General features: G+C 30.0%; 1 protein-coding gene across 1 annotated transcript; it reads right to left on the bottom strand.

The window, feature by feature from the left end:
• Positions 1–5,628: 5,628 nt before the first annotated feature.
• LOC129308292 (ethylene-responsive transcription factor ERF113) lies at positions 5,629–8,210 on the bottom strand. Its single transcript, XM_054949367.1, has 2 exons — positions 7,701–8,210; positions 5,629–6,604 (listed from the first exon to the last, which is right to left on the bottom strand). Exons 1-2 carry the CDS (start codon positions 7,843–7,845, stop codon positions 5,970–5,972), a joined length of 780 nt encoding a protein of 259 aa, XP_054805342.1. The 5' UTR covers positions 7,846–8,210; the 3' UTR covers positions 5,629–5,969.
• Positions 8,211–15,630: the final 7,420 nt, after the last annotated feature.

A 15,630-nucleotide genomic window follows, 5' to 3' on the forward strand; every position in this document is an offset into this window, starting at 1 on the left:
GTCGGTTTCGCTCAAATTCAATTCTTCACTATATGTACTTTTCGCGTCTCCAATTATTATTGTATGCATTTCTCATTATAAAACTATTTTTTCCTACGAAAATGATTTAAGAACCAACAAGTACAGTGTCGTGTAATTAATGCAGGCTACTACGCTTTCTTGCTTGAAAAGAATGATTCCTTCGCTAGTTTGTAACCGGACTGTGGGTCTATATTTTGTATAGAATTAATCAGGACGAATACTCGTGGCATCATTTATGATTCATTGATATTGTTAAAAAATTTATATAAAATTATAGTATTATATATATAAATGAATTCAATCTGTCTTTCAATAAAATTATATTTATTCTGTGTTAAAAAATAAATTTTATAGCAAGTCATATTATTAACAAATTATAAATAATATAAACTTATTTTTTATTACAAAAAAATAGGTAGATTCAAGGGCTGACCAAGATTAAAAAGTGTAGCTCACAGCTCCAAAAAAAAAAAAACATTTAGAAAGTTACCACAGATTACCTATTAACAAGTGTGAATGAATTTATTAATGGGAGTTAAATTTAGTGGAAGAAGTTAATCTTTCAAGATGTGATAAACTAATGTTTGAATTTTCAAAAGGAGAAGCGTTTATATTTATTGCAACAAAATTGTCTCTCATAAAAAGGATACTTGCGGGTAATTAAAAAATTATGAATGAATTTGATTTGAAGTGAATTAAAATTAAACAAGTTGAAAAGGTCTATTGGGTTCAATAGATACATGCCCCTTATTTCGTGTCTTTTTTTCTAGCAGGTGCATTAAATCAGGAAAAAGAAAAGAAAAGAAACGGTGGAGCGTTGCATGTAAAAGAAAAAGATACAACAATATAATTAAAGAAAAAGGTACGACATATTTGCACTGAATAAGATCCATTTTGTAGATAAAAAAGGAGGATAAGAGAGAACTGAGTTCCATTCCATGGCCCACTGTTGCAGAACCAAAGAAAAGGGAAAAGAAGTTGAAAGGGAGGCTCCAATTTCTAAAGTTTCGGTGGCCGAAAAGGCGCCAACCTCAACTTTCAAAGTTCTTCATCCTTGTCTTTCAAGCAAAAAAAAATAAAAATAAAAATAAAAATATCCCATCACTACCGTACCACAAACTCATCATTTCACGCGCCATTTTAATGATACTGATCTTAACCACACTTAAGTTGCGAATAAAAATAAAAATAAGACCAACAATTAAGATTAATTCTTGACATGAAGTGCTGTCTTACTGGTACATAATGAACTAATAATATTGTTTTGTTGATATAAGAGCAGTGTAAAAAATAATATTCTTGAAATTGAGCGAAAATAATATTTGAGCATGAATCGTTACTTATGGGAACGGGTTGACTGTGGTGGAAAAAGAATTTTTTTAAAAGATTAATCATATGCGTGCAAGTGGCAGAGACATTGGAAGTGGGACACATAATTTGGCGTGTTGAAAACAAAAAAACAAGAGGGAATGGCCCATATAATGTGTCGAGAAAGATGGCGACGTCAAAGCTGGACTCGTTCTCCGGTCAAAAGGTCAGACCCGAAATAGGGATTTCTTCTGCGTGTTTGGAGCCGAAATATGACTCAGGTTATATAAATTAGCTCGAATAACTAGCTATAAGTGTCAAGTAATCGGGGGAAAAAAATAAACTCAAACAAAAATAAATTTTTTTCTAACCCAAGGTTATATAAATTAATCTTAATGAATTAGAGTTAGCCCATTTAACTTATATTATTTTTACAAAAAATTTAAAAAACATAAAAAAATTTTGTGGATATAAACATATAACTTTTTTAGTTTATTCAATTCATATATTTTATATAAATATTATGGATTAATATTTTGATATATCTGAGATGAATTAGGAAAAAAAACCTATCAAATTGAAACTTATTATTTAAGTTTATTTTTTTAAATTCATAAAAAAATAAATTTTAAAAAAAGGATTGACAGGTTAGTCATTTAACTCATCAACCCTCAAAAATTAGATTAGAGTATGATTTTTTTAACGCATATAAAAATAAATTGACAATTCAATTTATATTTTTCCCAACTCATATAAGTTAACATTAGCCCACATTTCTAGATCTAGCGTGTCATCCTTGCCCATTTTCAAACCTTTCACAATCACAATACATCATCCCTTACCCTTAAAATTTCCCCACATTTTTTACATTAATTTATATAATAAATTTGTGAATTATTTTTCATATTAAAATGATACATAGGTAAAAATAAAAAATAATTTCTGCATTCAATTTTATTACTACTACTAGTACTATTACTTCATTTTTCTCTATTTTTAGAGATATTATCAATAGTGATACAACTATGTTATTATAAAAATATAAAAAGTCAAAATAATACGACTTGCTTTAAAGTTTAAACCCAGTAGAAAACAAAAATAATCAAAATCACTGTCTCTCTCGAGTCTTCCCTAGAATTACAAGTTAGACTTCGATAATCCGATTCCAATGCCGATTTTGAGGGGCCAATCAGCTACGCTCCAAATGTTCTCTTGTATACATGCTTCACGTAGGGACGTATCTACGTCATGGCTTATGGGAGCAATTGCCCCCACAAGACGAAAAAAAAAAAAAAATACATAACAACCCAAAATTTTTCAATTACCCATTTAAAAAAATTCAATTGCCTTCTGTCCTAGAAGAAAATTTTCACTTTTCCCTTCAAAAGGCCTCTCTTATCCCTTAAAAAAAAGTTAACTCAAATTTTATCTATATTTTATAATCTTAAATAAATGGAGGGAGAAATAACTTAAAAAATAAACTTCTTTAATTTTAAATCTTTTCAAAAATAATTAACATTTATTTTGTGTAATAAATTTGCCCCCACCATCTAATTTTTCTGGATCCGTCACACACACACACACACACACACACACACACACACACACACACACACAGCGTTCCTCCAAAATGTATTTGCAAATCATAATTGTAATTTTTAAATGTCTCATCTAATAATGTCCAATCATTTCTCTATTTTTTTCTGAATAATTGCCAGTGTTATACGGACGATAAATTAAGCTGGACAAAATTCGTTGGGTTAAATTCCAGTCATGCTAATCAATCAATTATTTTTTGTCAATTAATACAACCGATTGGATTAGATAAACAGTCCTAATTAAGCAACATGTGTTTTTTTGGGGTTTGATTTCATTAGCTAATGCCACGAGAAAAACCAAGCTACCTTAAGCTGTTCTTTTTTCCTTTGTATTAGAGTAGTCAACATAATTCACCCGCAGTTTTAATCTGAATTTGTTAGAATGGATTGAATCCATTCATTTGCGGTCAGTGCTAACTACATCAATTAAATCAATTCATTAATTTAATCATTTCAATTCAATTAGGTAAATATTGTCCAAACCTACCTATCTGATCCCCTACGCTATGTGCATAATGCAATGCCAATTGAATTAATTTAAAATTATTTTTATTTAATCCATGTCGAGTTTTAAATAATTATTGTTTCATTTCTTTCCATTAAGAATCAACTTAATTATTCCCACATTATTTTTCTCCATAATTGATACGCAATTTGATTATTACAATAGAAATTTTGAGGTGATATAAGAACTAATAATCATTTTTTTTTTTACCAACAAGGACTAATAATCATTGAAGGATGCTTTTATAGTATACTCTCTTTGTGCCCCTATAAAAGAGGTTTTCTAAAACATTTTTTTGCTTTTAAATAGAAGTTGTTAGCATATTTTTTAATAAATAAACTATCATACTCTTATTAAATTGGAAAGAAAAAATGATAAATATTCTTATTAATTCATTTTAAAAAAATTATTTTTTATTTGCAATAATTAATAACAAAATTAAAATATTGCTATGTTTTTAATTAGATAATCAGCTTTTATTAATTTGTATGACATGTGTTGGGTCACGAAGGCTTCTATCTCCCTTTTTCTTTTCATATTGCAGCTAATTCCCAAATTGGTTTCCTAAATTTTTCTTTATGGATATTAATTTTGTTACGAAATAATGTAATAATTTTTTAAAATCATTCGATTATGTATCAAAAGAGTAGCGTGAGAAAATGAGTCCTTTTGATAGACATACAAAATATATGTGCACTAAATTTCGATCCGAATCTGGTGAGTGTTTTAAATCTTTTCATTCAATGAATATACAAAGAAAATACTAAATCATAGCTCTACATTTTGCTATGTCAAATATCTTAATCCAACAATAGTCCATGTAATTTTCAAGAAATGATTAAAAGGCATCATCATAAAATTGCGTGCCTAAAACCCATCATTTTATTTATATTTCTAGTCAAGTAAAAATTTTCAAGCGTTGATGGAATTTTATAGTTGTAGTGTGATACTCATTGGGTGAAAATATTTGAAACACTCATACGATTTAGATTTCAATGTCTTCTCTATCAAGAGAATATGCATACACATTTTCTAATTAAATTTTCATTATTTGTATATTTAATAAAGATCAATTGCCTGACGGCAGCTATTAGCATATAGTGAGCGGAGAAATGAATGAATTTGTGAAGGCCGACATGAAGAAGACGCGTTTTTCTTTAAAACCTGCGGATCCTTTTCAGCTTTATTAGACTGTGAGAACAAGTGTGTGCGTGTTCAAACCTGATTCTATCTCCACTTGTCCATTTCATCGATCATTACAATTCATTCTTCTCTCACACATGTTCATATATATATATATATATATTACATATGTATATACGTATCACAGCAAGTGTTGTAAGCTCAATAATCAAAATCTGTTTCTTTCGTTATTCCCTGTTATATATATATATATATATGATGCTGCTTTTCTTGTGATCGATCGCACTTCCAGCTTCTCTATATATACAGTTTAAATGCATGCATGCATGAACATGATCGCTGCTATATATTCAAGCATCCGATACAGGCCAACACTTTTGTAAGTTTTTCTTTATATCTTACTATATATGTATCATGTGTAGCATATATGTATATATAGCACATTACACACATGTATATTATTCTGAAGGAAAAGTTATGCATGCATATATCTATATATCTCACACTTATATTAAACCTTTTTTTTTTTGAGCAAACCACTTATATTAAACCTAACCTCGCTCTTTAAACCACATTTTCACATTTCAGATATTCCATGGTCAATCTTCGACTTTCTATGTTTATGCTTAGTGATTTATCAGTCTGTTTCATTTGCATATAAAAGTATCAATGCTATGCTAATAAAGATTAGTCTAATTAGTAATGATTAGTTTGTCTTTTGTGAGGACTTTGTTTATTAGCGGGTAATATATATGTAACTTCATCTTGCACGTTATTTTTTTGAACTGTGGAAATTTAATCCATTTAATAGAATTGATCTAATTTTTTATCGAGAAAATATTAAAAAAAAGGAAAAGTGCTGATTACTTAATAATGCTTCAGTATGAATGCTATTGATTGAATTTATACTTACTAAATTCCATAATTAAGCTACAGGTTAACGAATGACTACACACACACACACACACACACACACACACACATTCATTTATCAGTGCATGCAACTTAAGCGGAATGCTTCTCAAGACAGACAATTCATTGGAACTAAATATATAATCATCAGGAATGGAAACATAATATATTGATCATTAACTTGAGATGCAATCATCAAATAACGGAAACAACAATTAAAACATCAAACCAAAGTGACTCATCACACAAAATAACAAACAATTAATTGTGAAGGACAACATGCATGTATTTTGTAGATTAAATTTGGGTAAAATCTTTAAGATATTTACTATCATCAGCTTTCTTGATAAAATTATGACACAGGAAATTCTTTTGAAACTCTTGAGTGTCTGTCATAATTTTATACTATTAAAATCTGATATTGCAAATATATAAAAACCGTACCTAAATTTAATTTATTATTAGCATCCAATATTCGATCGTCAACGTTTACCATCAAATTCATGATACGTCCAATTCGAATGAGGATGAGAACTAGAAGACGAAGAACCTCCAAATTGCATCGAAAACTGTAGAAGCTCTTCTTGTTCTTGTTGCTGGTGAGACATTCCAGACGAGGAAGACGAGGAAGACACAGCCGTATAAGGTTGTTGCTGGTGATCAGAAGAATGAAACATGTCTCTCCCATAAAATCCAGGCCGCACATGAGTACCATAATTCAAATTCTGGCTCGTCCCACCACTTGCCATCAGATGAAGTTGATGATGATATTGGTAATTATGATCATGATAAGGTTGTTGTGAAGAGAACGGCATCGTTGGAGGAGCAAGAGCGAGTGGTGGTTGCGTGAGGAAAGAAAATTGAGCTGAGGAAGAAGAGGAAGACGACGTCGTTGTGGAAGGTGGCTGAAGTTGAACTCTTTCGGGGAAATTGAGCTTAGCTTTGCTTCCTTTGAATCTAAGAGCGGCTTCGTCGTAGGCGAGGGCGGCGGCCTCGGCGGTGTCGAAGGTTCCGAGCCAAACTCTGGCGGCTTTCTTGGGATCTCGAATCTCAGCCGCCCATTTCCCCCATGGCCTTTGCCTCACTCCCCTGTAGTGTCTCTTCCTCGTGCTGCTTTCTTCATATATCCATCAACACACACGTAAGTACTTTCACTACCATAATATGAGTATGTCACTACTACATAAAAAGTATACGGGAGCGTTTATTGACTTATAAGAGTGCTTTCAAAACGCTTCGTATATCTAGGTGCTCTCATATGTATAGGAGTGTTTCTTTAAGTAGATTAATTATAATCTTCATGCTTCATCTACTTCTTTCTTCTGTAACTTTTTCTCTATGTATGTATTATTTAACTACACGTGTGTATGTCGTGGTTGTTTCACAAAATCTGAAGCTAGATACAAGTTGCACCGTTCATATGGCTCTATGGACACTAGAGCTATATATATATTGATTTACCCTGAACTAGTTATAGACTTCTCATATAATAGCTCAGTTCATCTATATAAAACCACACAAAGCACACACACACACACACACACAACGTATTTAGAGAGAATGAATATACAAAGTGAAGTACAATTGTAGCCTCTCATTATTTTATATCACTCCACCCCACTAAAAGAAGGGAGAAAAAATTAGATGAGTGTAGGACTAAAAAAAAAAATTAATTTGCTTACAACTAATCAAAATGCTTGAGGGATTCAACGATCGAGTAAGCTATAATGTTAAAATATTTATAGAACTTGACCTAACTTTGACCCTTTTCTTGGACACTGGTTTGCATCATTGGTGAGCTAATTGATCCATCTCTCTATTGTAGAGGAAGAGAAACAATAAGATGTAAGGGGAGAAATTTTTTTCTTTGGAAGTACTAAAATCGAAGCCTTCATTAAAGAATTAATAAACGTTGCACAAAAGATATTTTTTTTTTAAAAAAAAACTAAGTTGTATACATAAGTTTCACTTGAGTAGAAGGATCAAGGAGCAACGAAAGAACTTTCAGAAACAGAGACACGTGGATGGCTAAGGAAGACAACACCACCAACGGAGACGCAAATATGAACAGAAAATTAAAGTCATAAATAGACAGCCCTGGCCGTTAATTTCACTGCCTTTCATACTGAATCAGTGAACCTGAACGCAATTATTATATCCGCATGTGAAACATACAAATATAGTTGGTACAGGCGAATATGAACACGATATACCTTCATGTTGTTGAAATGCTTGAAGACATTGATCAGTACTGTTATGTTGAGAACCGGACTGAGACACGGCCAAGGGATGATCGTGATTGTAAGCATTAGGGGAAGCCCCAATGACTTGAGCAAGAGCAGAAACCATGGCCGACATGTCTTGCTGTGAACGATCTGAGTATATTGGGAACAAGTGATCTTCTTCTTTCTCTTGCGCTTCTTCGGATGAACCTGCTCTCTTTCCATGATTTCGATCCACTTTAGCTACACCTTATTCTTCTGATTGATTTATATTATATCTGATGATTCCCACCGATCACACATATACATGAACTTACCTCCTACATGTATATATATAACGTTTTAAGGTTGTAATCCGATTCGATGTTGTGGGATCGATCAAAAAAGCTAAAAGCGGAGAGGAAGGAAAGGAAAGCACAAGAGAAATTAAAGGAGTAGAGAGAATAGAATAAAGAAGGGAGGGGAGAAAACTAGGGTTTCGTTTTGGTGACTTTATAATGTGTCTTCGTGTGCGTGTGAACATAATCTGACTATAATGAAAGAAGAGAGGGACACGAGCTAAACAATGCAAGACAGTCTTTTTTCTTTCTTTCTTTTCTTTTAAATTTGGTCGTTTTCTTTTTCTTTTTTTCTTTCTTTCTCGGCCGTGTTTGTGTGGGACGTAGCTCTGGTCGCTTCGATAACATGGGAGATTAATGTAGTATAGTTTAGTGATAGTTGTGCTATTATTAAATTAATGATTAATTAATAAATTAAAATAAAACCCAAGGAAAGCCGAACAACATTGTATCAAAAAAAAAAAAAGACAGCCAAACAAATTGATAAATTAGAGAGCAAATGATACATCGCTCATCACTATGTCCCATTAATTATATCATACGATGATAGGAGGAAGAAAATAATAAAAATAATAATGAATGATAAAATATAGGAAAAATATAACCTTTTTTTTCTATGAACTTATTCTCATTTATTGATTTAGTTTATGATTAATTAACTCGAAACAATTCAATATCTATAGTTTTTTTTTATAGTCTTTTAACATGATATAACTCAATTCCTATAATTTCTTAAATAAATTACAAGAACTGAATTGTATTAAATTCAAATTCAAGGACTGATTGGGAGAAAGTTTAAAAATTAAAAGTTATATTGTGCCTAAAATATAAATATAAACTTATATCCTCTTGGCGATTCCCTGTACAGCAGGAGAGGGAAAGAGACACTGAGATGGGATTTTGGACACACTCATCAAGCAAGGAATAAATTAAATAGGGTTCACTTATCTCATGTCTCTTTCTCTTTCACTGATTACATGTAAAATTTTGTAGTGAACAATTACATTTTAGTTAGATTAGATTATTTATCATAGTTCATGAGTTATTGGTTCAATTTTTTTTCACTTAAAGCAACACATGTATAACAATGAACAACAAATCAAAATGTTGTAAGCTGGGAAAACCAGGAGCGACGGGGCTAAGTATATATAAAAGGGGGTCCATTATTGTTAAACAAGGTCGGAAGTTCGAGCATCAAAATGCTTTTAAAAAATCATGTCAATAAAGTTACCTTTAATTCAGACAATGTTTAAATTTGACCCGATAAACATATAAGTTGAAAAAGAATATATTCTTAATTAAATTATTTATTATTTGACTATTTAATCATAAATAAATTGACATCAAAATTATATTGATATTCAAATGTCCAATTATTATTTCATGTTTGAATCCATGTAAATATATAAAACATGTTTGGGAGAGCTATCTTGATCAAGGCCGATAATACTCTATCTTGGATTAAGTTTAACAAAATCGATTTGAATTTGATTCAATGGTGTTGAATATTATATACCTATGGAAAAAATAAATGTTATTATGTGGACCAACAAAACAATATACTCCCTTTGGACTACAATATATAAGGCATTTGTAATTTTTTATTTATCAATAAACATTGTTGACTACTTTACGGATTTTTTTTAATAAAAGTTAGGTGAAACCAAAATTTCTCAAAAAAATTTACATATTTATAATTATACACTCATTAAATATTTTATATAAGTACTTTAAAATAATGATAATTGAAATTCTAATGGATCATATATTCAAAAAAATAATAATTAATAAAATAAAGATATGGTTGAAAAAATAATTATAAAAATGACCTAATATTTTATATTTTAAATCAAATATGACTTCTAGAACAACATATATTGTAATTGGAGAGGCGCATAACAAATTCACAATGACTACTAATTCAAGTGGGGTCATGGGATTTGGATTGTCTAAATATTAAAGGAGGGAATGAATAATCAATTATACTTATTTGTAGAGTCAGTAATTTAAGGGGGTTGGTTTTATTCAGATCAGGCTTAAAGTATTCTATTATTTTAAAAAAGTCCATATAGTCAAATTCGGCCCTGACTTTTTTTAGCCAGATTTGCACTAATCTGTTAGGCTTAACCAAAATTACCTACTTTACATATATATAAAGCCAAAAATTTTAAGAGTAAGGCTTTTTCAAGTCAGGCTCAATTCGACTTGAGTTTAAAGTATCATACCTCCTTAAAAAGTTTATATAGCTAAGCTCAATCCTAACTCTTTTTTTGGCGGGTTCGAGCTAACCTATTGAGTTTGGCCTGAATTATCAGCTTTACTCATTTAATGATCGGTTGGAATTTTTATAATTTGCTATTCGCTCTTGTCTATTCCAGTCAATTTCCCTCTTCTCTCATAGTAAATTTGAGTGCCACATTCAGTCCTCAAATGTGTCAGTCAATTTGATTGTACGTTATGAGATGAAAATTAAAAGCATACATTACAAAGCATCCGGTGATTTTTTACACCCCTTCGCCCCCCCAAAAAAAAGAGGGAATGGCATTAAGGGCCTTAAAAAAAGATTTTATTACAATTTAGGCCTAAATGAATTTGATATTTGTCTGCAAGCCTTAAGGCCCTTATTGCCAATTTTCTTGAGACCAAAAGTATGACTTTGTCCTTTATTTAATTTGAATTTAGAATCTATGTGAACTCTCAAAACAACAAAATAGACCATGCACGATATAACATTTACTATATACAAGACAATGTCCACGCATTTCAACAAAAAATCCATGTATTTTAAGTATTTTACTAGCCTTGGCTTTACCAAAAATAACTAGATAGACCATGCACGACACAATATCTACTATGCATAATACGATATCCACATGTGCTGAACAAAAAATTCATACATTTTCAATATTTTACTAGCTTAGACTATAACAAAATGATGTTAGACAAACCATGCATGACACAACATTCACTATACACAAGATGATTTTCACGCATGCTCAACAGAAAGTCTATGCATTTCTAGTATTAAGAAGGACAATTACATCATATATGAATAATTTCATGTTGGTATTAGCCTAGGTACTAAAACAAGAACCCATATAAAATTTAATACAATATTTTAAATCTGATATATACAAAAAGTTAGCCACTATATCCAAAATATCTAACAATTGCTTCTACATATACAAATAAAAAATATTTGTGATTCCCACTTACTCAAAAAATATTATTTAAAAATGCTTTCATATACATGATTATAGTTGCTTGTATACACCAAAAAAGTATAATGCAATCACTTCTCATGCTGGGTTAAGATTCTTGCATGTCTTGCGACTGTGTCTGGCCTTCTCATATCTTGAATAATGATAAATCTTTTTATTTTAGAAGACTCTATCCTCCTTATTCGTGGCCTCTCGGGAGGACGGCTAGTTAAAGACAGTTGCAAAAAAAAAGTTTGTAATATATTTTCACCTGTAAGTTCATGTGATTTCAATTTATCATTATGCTAGACTTAACAAAATATTGAAGTTAGGCAAATAATGTATAATACAATATTCACTATACACAATATAATGTTCATTTATTCTGAATTAAAAGTCCATAAGATTCTACTTTATCAGTAAGCTAGGCTTGGCAAAATGCACAAGTAAGCAAATAATGCACAACACAATATTCATGATGCACAACATAAGGTTCATATATTCTCAACTAAAAGTCTATACGATTCTACATTATCAGTAGGTTAGGCTTAATAAAATGCACAAATAGGCAGACAATGCACAACACAATACCCTCTATGCACAACTCAAGATTCATATATTTTGAACTAAAAGTTCATACGATTCTACTTTATCAGTAGGCTAGGCTTAACAAAATGCACAAATAGGCAAACAATGCATAACATAATATCTATTATGCACAATATAAGGTTCATTTATTCTTAACTAAAAGTTCATAAGGTTCTACTTTATCAGTAAAATACAGATGTAAGCAAACAATGCACAACACAATATCCTCGATGCACAACTTAAGGTTTATATATTCTCAATTGAAAGTCCATATACGTCCAGTTTATCAGTTGGCTAGGCTTAACAAAAAAATTTTCAAATTTATGAACAATAAAAAGTCTATAAATAACATAACAAGGTCCATTTATTAACAATACAATGTCCATCTATTTCACATGATTTGTGTGACTAAACTGAACATTTAAAAAAGTTTCTCAAGTTAATAAAGAACAAAAGGTCCTTATATAACATGAAAATATCTATTTGCTAACAACACAATGTCATATATTTATAATACAAGGTTTGTTGATATGATACACATAAATATCCGCACAAGTTAATTGCAAAGTTTGCACAACGTAAACTCCATAAATAACAATATAAATTTCATAAACAACATCTACACCAGAATATTTAAATCAGTTGCAAAAAAATATGTATCAGAAACAACAAAAAGTCCATAAATAACAACTTGTTTTCATTAAATGAACGTGAACGCGTACATTATGATTAGATAAAATTGATATGGCTCAAACTCTCTCTATATCCTTTTTTTGACAAAATAAAACTGATAATGGCAGATGCAGCACTTGATCCATTCTTTCCACACTATGGCGAATCATTTCAAGAAGTTGGTTAGCGTGAGAGGAATGTAATCGGATGAACCTTGATCGTCTTTTCCATACCTATCTGGATAAAAAAAACACCCACTCATACCCGTTGAATGAAAAAGTTTCAAATGAAAGAAAGAAGGAAGAAGGAGGAAGAAGAAGAGATGGAATAGAGAAGCATGATGGGGAGGAAAATGAATTTAGTTATTGTATCAGTATTGTCAGAGGAAGAGAAAGAAGGACGAGGGAGGAAGAACGGAGGAAGAAGAAGCTGATTATGGGAGGGACAAATTAGTCATTTCATCAAAAAATATAATTGCAAATGAGCCTTTAGGCCTTCAGAATAATTTCAGAATCTATTAGGCCTTATTTGCAAAATTCTTGCTACTTAGGGCCCTTAATGCCATTCTCCCAAAAAAAAGGTGACATGTGTCATGCTAGGAAAGAGTGAATAACTGATAGTTGAATGCAAACACAATTTAGATTTCAGATCTGTTACATGATGTTAAGTTTTCAATTATAATTAGGCACTTAATAATAATCATATTAGTTTTTATTTTAAGTCAACCCATATTATAAAAACGTTATGAAATATTTCTTTAAACTAACATCAAATCCCTACACTTGTGAGGAGATGACGCAAATTAAAAATTAGGTTAAAATGTATAAAATTTTCTTAAATTTTGAAGTGGTTGCATATGATTCTCTTTACCTTTTAATGTTTAAAATTAACCCTTAAATCTCCTACCATTAAATAACTATTATTTTCTTAACATAATTTAAGAAGGAATAAAATTGTAATTTTTCTTTTTAACACACGTGACAATGCTTTCATTGTTTTTAGTTGAGCGACATTATTTTACTGAACACTACAATTTAAAAAAATTATAATTTTATTATTTTTTATCAATTAAAACAGTATTTTATATTAAACAAATGAAAATAAATATATCTAAAAGCTGTGATTGATAAAAGTTATATAAATTTTATTCTACTTTGTTTTTTTTATACTTTTATTTGGTTTTAGCTGTTATTTTTCTTTTGAATGAAATTTTTACTACTTATTCAAATAAAAATATGTTATTGGTATGCTACAAATGGAATGTGTGCTACTTTAAAATAAATTTTTTTTGCTATTAAAGGATAAAATTTTTATTTATATGATTCTCATCAATGATAACTTTTAGATATTTTTCTTTTTATTTTTCAATATAAAAGACTTTTTTAATTAATAAAGAATAATAAAATAATAATTTTTTCTTAAATTATATTACTTGTGAACAATGAAAACAATATCATTCAACTAAAAAAAATGAAAGCATTGTCATGTGTATTAAAAGTAAAAATTATAATTTTTTGTTTTACTTTTAAACTATGTTAAAAAAAATAAAAATTTTTTCATGTCATGTGTCACGTGTATTACATTAGTTTGACATGACAATAACTATATTAATAAAATAATAGTTAATTAATAGTAGGAGTTTTGAAAAATAAAATTAAAGTTTAGATGAGTTAATTTTAAATGTTTAAATGTGAGGAGGGACATATGTATTTGTTTTAAAGTTTAAGAAAATTTTATACATTTTAACCTAAAAGTTATATGAATATTACACAGATGCCATAAATATATTCATAATTTTTTAAAACAATAAAAAATATTTTTTTAAAAATGAAACAAATTAATAGTCACATTGGAAATACCAATTCATGAAGAAATTGGGAAATATCACAAGTACAATAGCTAAACTTAAGGAATTTCGAAGGGGTTTTGGACTCAAGGGTACAAGAAATTCAATTATAATTTTCATCGACTCTACACAAGCTCTAAGCCGTACTTTAGGACTTCAAATTAGAAGACACCATGTGCTTAACATAATATAGAAGATATAAGAAAATTATTACCCGTGATGAACAAGTTATCTATCACCATATTTTTTTTATATATATAAGGAATAAACTCTACTGACATCCAAGAATAATTCTCTCAAGATATTGAGAGTAATGAATGGACTTATTTTAACTAAGTTGCTACACTCATAAGAAATTAATAGTTATGTTAAATAGTTAGCTCAAAATGTTTATGGAATTGGTGCCTACAGCTACAAGCTAAAGGGCCTTTGGCAAATCAACCTTTATTCTTACTTCCTACTTATGAAGTCTTTAGGTGTAAAGGGTTATGATATCCTTTAATAGAAATGGCTTAAGAGAGAATTGAGCCCTGACATTTGGTGAGAGGGTGACACAAGATTTTTCCTTATAATCTAAATTAAATATAACGTTAAAGGGTAAATTTTTCTTCAAAGTTTTTCACTAAGTACAACTTATATCTTTGAATTTAGATTGATGCACTAAGGCTATTCATATTTGTAACCTAAATGCTCGGGATGTCCAGCCCAACTCAATAAAATTTTGCCCATTTCATCCAAAAAAAAAAGGTAGCCCAAAAAGATTTAAGCATGTTGGGGCCAAGTTAGAGTTGAGGCAGCGTGGGGCTACTGGCAAGGTATGTTGCCTTATCCATTTGGCCTTGCCTGAATAATGTATTTGCATGCGTGTGTGTGTGATAGGAAAAATATCACCAAAAGACTATTGGAAGTGTTTTATATCAAAAAAGAATTTTAAGATTATGATTTTTCATTGTACCCCCTTACTCCTTAGTTGAAAATAAGTTTTTATTACAAATGACTGAATTACCCTAAAGTTTAAAATAATAAGTATTTATCCTACATAAGCAATAAGTCATTTAGGTTTTGACAACAATCAATTCATAATTAATAACAACACATTTAAGATTTAACAAGATTGAAGAACTAGCAGCACAAGTTTAATGGAAGAAGTGTTTATCTTGTATAAATAACAAGCTATTTGAATTTTGACGAAACTAATTCGTGGTTGACAATAATACATTTGGAATTTGACAAGATTCAAAAAATTGATAGCACAATTTAATTGAACAAGTACTCAC

The sequence above is a fragment of the Prosopis cineraria genome, unplaced genomic scaffold (assembly GCF_029017545.1).
Source record: "Prosopis cineraria cultivar Desert tree isolate PC_DT_omini unplaced genomic scaffold, ASM2901754v1 PC4, whole genome shotgun sequence".
Taxonomy (NCBI): domain Eukaryota; kingdom Viridiplantae; phylum Streptophyta; class Magnoliopsida; order Fabales; family Fabaceae; genus Prosopis; species Prosopis cineraria.

What these genes read in the sequence shown, in the direction of transcription:
- LOC129308292 (XM_054949367.1), bottom strand. Translation starts at nt 7,845, where the DNA reads ATGTCGGCCATGGTTTCTGCTCTTGCTCAAGTCATTGGGGCTTCCCCT. An exon ending in AGCATTTCAACAACATGAAG is followed by an intron (nt 6,605 to 7,700) that starts GTATATCGTGTT and finishes GGATATATGAAG; the next exon opens with AAAGCAGCACGAGGAAGAGA.